Source organism: Coffea arabica, chromosome 7e (assembly GCF_036785885.1).
Source record: "Coffea arabica cultivar ET-39 chromosome 7e, Coffea Arabica ET-39 HiFi, whole genome shotgun sequence".
NCBI lineage: Eukaryota > Viridiplantae > Streptophyta > Magnoliopsida > Gentianales > Rubiaceae > Coffea > Coffea arabica.
Genome location: NC_092323.1, coordinates 10,303,555 through 10,308,578, shown reverse-complemented (window position 1 = coordinate 10,308,578; position 5,024 = coordinate 10,303,555). Strand labels below are relative to the sequence as shown.

The window sequence follows — 5,024 nt, the reverse complement described above, 5'->3', positions numbered from 1 at the left end:
CGAATCATTATACAACTTCTGTTTTTTTTCATGCAAAGGGTTAATATTGTTTGAAATTCTATACAATTCTTTTCCGAAAATGCTTTGATGTTCTTTTTGAGGTTTGCTTTTTGTGAAATATTTGAATACACTGAGCATTTTTATTAAATTTAATACACCTACTAGTAGCATATTTTTTCAAGCAACATCCAGAGAGTTACGACTTACCAATTTATGAGTACTCTTTTTGTTCAGGCACTCTCTCTCTCTCTCTAAATATAAACAGGATTCAAGATTATAAATAGGGAAAACGGCCATTTTAGTTCCATGCCTTTAGGATTTTGGTAGTTTAGCCTATTATCTATAACCACGACTATTTTAATCCCTTATCTTTATAAATAATAATAATAATCTAGGACCTCTACTAATTATAATAATTCAGGACCTCTAATAGAAAATTGAAAGATTCTAACGGAGTTAGTCACGTTTATGTGCAATGTTAAAAATGACTGTTTTGGTCTGTTATCTTCAAGGTGGTTTCGAATTTTATCCTTTCGACCACTTGAATTGTCACTTTCATAAAATAAACTCACTATAAACTTTTAATAGGAAATCAAAAGACCTGAATAGAGTTGGTTGACTTGGTTCCGTACATTATAAGTTTATCTTCAAAAAAAAAAAAAAAAGCATAAAAAAAAAGCACACGCACACACCTAATTGGAATGTGGCGGCATACATAGAGGTAAAATTGGACACGATTCTGAAGATAATTTGGACAAAGATAATTTGGTTTGCAAAATTTATTCTCACAAATTCCAATCACCTTTTTATCTTTCCAATCACCTTTTTATCTCACATACATCACATCACAAAAAGTGCTACAGTAATATATCTCAAATAAATCATCCAAATAAACTCTTATCCAAACAAACTCATTAATGAATCAACATGGTCATTTTCAATGGTGCACATATTGTGCACGTGACTAACTCCGTTAGAGTTTTTAAAATTTTCATTAGAAGTCTTAGATTGAGTTTTTTTTTTTTTTTTTTGTGTTACTGATAAGGGACTAAAATAATCATGGTAATAGATAAAGAATTAAAGTGGCCAAGATTCCAAAAATGAGGGACCAAAATAATCTTTTTTCCTTACAAATAAGAACCTAGAAAGAAAGTGAATAAAGAAGCGGCGGTCTTTAAATTTGTTCCTTTTTCTCTCCCTCTTTGTTTTCTCCGTTATTTTTTCCCTAAATAAATGTGATTGGAGAATTGAGATAAACCTCACAGCAGGCTAACTAGAGAATATTCCAAGTTAAAACATTGAATGGTAAAGCATAGATTATCCAACTTTAATCATTCTTTAAAAATTAGAATTTGTTTGCATTTAGGAACTTTTTTGGTTGAAAAAAATAAAGATATTAAAGAAGCAAGTCAATGTTTAAGTTGGAATGACGTTTTCCATAAGTGAATTTTTGAAAAATTTCAGAGTTCTGCATAACATTTCATGTTTTCAAGTGGATGGCAACTAGCTACCAAAAGACTCTAAGATGTTATGAGTTTCAAATTTATAAGATAATAGCAATACTATCGTTTTAAAGATTTTATCAATGACCTAATCAACAACACTCAACTTCATGGTTGACCAACTTGATAGAGGTAGCTGTGATGGCACACCAAACAACAATTGGATGTTATTTCTTATGTTTTTAGAAATAAAACCAATGTTTCCATAATTATCAGAGTATTAAAAAAAAAAAAGAAAATCGGGGATAGGCCTAATTACACTCCTTCAATTTGCCTTAAAAACAAAGCGCACATGCATAATGACAGTACTGTTAATACCCCAAGGTCCCAACACCATCTTCCTTCGTTTTGACTTTAGCACCATTAAGGAGTGATGATTTCAACAGAGGTTGAATTCTAGAAACACGACTTCAAAGTACCTAATGTTGCAAACTGATCGAGAAGATGCTAAAAGTGGAAGAATGAATTGAAGCCAGTGAGATAAATTTCTATTGCCTGTCAAAGCAAATCAGATTGAGTTCGGGTTCAGAATATAAGCAACGGATAGCAACACCTCTCCCCCATGTCTGTTCAACATTTCATTTCCCTACGTCTGCAGGAAGATCATCATTAAGGGGCTTTCCAACAGGACACTTGGGCAGTTATGCTTCAAACCACGAGAAGACCACCCAAATAGCAATGCTGTGTGGGCATCCATAAACAGCCAGGTGAAACCGCCACAAACTGCTATCCCCAATGTCAGAACTGCTATCATCATTCAAGACTTGCACATGTTATATCCTTTATTACTATCTGTCATCTGCCACGCTTGTGTGTTATGGTAGTATAGACTCGAAACAACTCAAGAACAAACATTAGAAAAAAACTACAATCCATACAAAAATGCCACAGTACAGACCACCTAAAACAGGTCCAAAAAGTTCCACTCACTAAGAACTTGAACTGATTTAACAAATAGCCCTGTGATCAAGGATGGAGGCTACGGCCACAAATCTAGACATTTCCCCTAGTGCACTTGACCAATGATGATAATTTCAACTATCTGATGCGGCAATACTTTACACAAGCTGACATCATCTCCGGCAGATACGACCATCAAACAATCAAGAACATTTCAAATTTTATGTATGCCTTGACCTCAAGCTTTGGGGCAAAACCAAACATTGATGTTGGTACGAAATGTAAGCAAACAATTTGAAAAAACTTCAATATACACATAAGTAACTTCAAGTCTTACAACGCCATTGACAAGCAAAAAACCAACAGGGTGAGGGGGAGGGGGGGGATCAAATCTATATGAAATGCATAAATTTAAAAAACTACCACAGCTCACAACTCCTACAATAGCAGCCGCCAATTGCTGAAATTCAGATATGAACACTAAGACTGCATCACTTTATTTTGTTTGACACAAGCAGGAGCCTTGAATGCCTGACACTTCCACATCGATGTTCTCTCAACTGGCATGACACCCTCACTAGAAGGCCCTACAGAAAAGATGGACTTACTATTGCCAATAACTTTGGCCCTATTGTTGTCAGTTGTAGACGAGCTCTTAGATTTCAGATCCTCCTTAGGGTTCTCTAGATCCCTAATACTACAAATGCTCAAAGGCAACTTTTTCTGCTTAATCTTCCCCTTCTTTTTACCAAGGCCAGAATCATCATCAACCCCAACTTTCATACTCGATTGAACTGCATCTGGTTCCCCATTTTCCATGATTAGTAAGTCAGGTTTACTATGTTTCAACATTTCCCTACTTTCCATCTTCTGTCCATCAGCTTTATTGAAATTTGGTATGTTTAAATCTACTTTTGCCCTGTAACCATCCTGGACAGAACCATCATGATCCATCCCACCAGCTATACCATTACCATTGCTAGCCAAAGCCTGGTTTACATGCAAAACAGTACCACCATTACTAACTGCTGTCTTCTCAAAAGAAGATGACCTTTTAAGTTTCTTATGTTTGTGACTTTTGGAGTCAGAAGTAGAAGTGTTCTTCAATATTCTCGGGGAACTGTTGATGGCCCGATGCAACTTTCGAGCTAATTCTTCATCTGTTTTCCATCCTTGAGACCCTCTTGGCTTATTATACAAAGTTTGGACTTGTACATGCTTCTTCATCTTGTTCTTCTTCAAGTATTTTTCTCCATTATCAATCTCCTCAGAGACAGTAGCAACCAATTCTAGGGCACTCTTTGCAGCAGCCACTGCCTTAGCTGCTTTTGCAGCTTTCTCTTCAGCTGTGGCCCTAGCAGCCTGTGCTGCCTTGGCTGCTTCTACGGCAGCCAATCTAGACGCCTCCACAATCTCCTCATTTGATAAGTTAGGGTTACTCAAATGAGATTTCATTAAATTATTAACGCGGGAATCAAATTCGCTCCCACCATTAGAAGCACTGGTAGGAGTTTGCGGATTCACATCAGAATTCTGTCTTTTCAGCCCAGCAAGAAGCCGCTTTCGAGGCGGTAAAAGCACATCAGCATCCAAGTGATTTATATCACAAGTATTAGCTTCCATTTCTCTCTACATCTACGCAGCAACAACTGATCGCTCAAACAGCATTCACTCTACAAACCACACAAATCAAAAGCACCTATTTAGCACAAAATTCAAATTTCCACCAAACAAAAAATTCATATTCATCACTAAAATCCAAAACCCACATCAGATTTTCCATGAATCACCGAAATTTCGTCATCTAAGCAATCCCCACACCGCATCAAATCATAAAGTCAGCATCCACAAAACAATCCAATGCAACCAATTAGCAAACAACAATTAGAACCTCCAAAATCCAAAATTCATTCAAACCCGTGATTTAACAACCAAAATCCAATCTTTAACACAACTAGCGATTAATTACACCAATAACAACCATAATTCAGACAATCAACAACTTGATTCAACAGAATTATACAAATCTCAATAAGCTTAGAAGTGCTTGTACACAATTCAATCACACATGTGAGAAAATATAAGCAAAAATTAATTGCAATGGAAATACAATGAAGGCGGAAATACCTGATCTTGTCATGTTCGAAAGAGAGGAGAGAAAGTGTTGAATTAGGGTTTTTAGAGAGAGAGATGAAGAAAAATGGTCTGTGTTAAAAACCAGTTAGAATGAGAGGAGAGAGAAAGAAATAAATTTTTGAAGATCATACTACTATGTCAGAAAAGAATTCTATTGGCTCTCATTCTAGAAAACCACAACGCAATTTCCGTAAAAATTTTAAGCATATTGCCTCATGCATCAGCCTTGTTTTTTAAGCTAAATTCCATCAATGCCATTTTTTCCCTCAATAGTTGTTTCACCTAATTTCCTTCAATTTCAAAAAAGCTTCAATTCCACGCCGTAATAATAACTAGTGCTATATGCACACTCGTAAAATTTTTATTGCTGGAACAAAGTTTGATCTTTTAAATTTATTTCATATGTTTGACCAAAAAAATTATTTCATAAAATAATTCTATATTAGAAGTTATAATCCTTAGAGATAATTATGTTGAAAATATATG

The 5,024-nt window shown here is 35.4% G+C and overlaps 1 protein-coding gene across 1 annotated transcript; it reads right to left on the bottom strand.

Annotated features, from left to right (window-relative positions):
* Window positions 1-2,684: 2,684 nt before the first annotated feature.
* On the bottom strand, window positions 2,685-4,728 carry LOC113701341 (uncharacterized). Its single transcript, XM_027221942.2, has 2 exons — window positions 4,530-4,728; window positions 2,685-4,075 (listed from the first exon to the last, which is right to left on the bottom strand). The coding sequence occupies exon 2, from the start codon at window positions 4,023-4,025 to the stop codon at window positions 2,883-2,885; it is 1,143 nt and encodes a 380-aa protein (XP_027077743.1). The 5' UTR covers window positions 4,026-4,075; window positions 4,530-4,728; the 3' UTR covers window positions 2,685-2,882.
* Window positions 4,729-5,024: the final 296 nt, after the last annotated feature.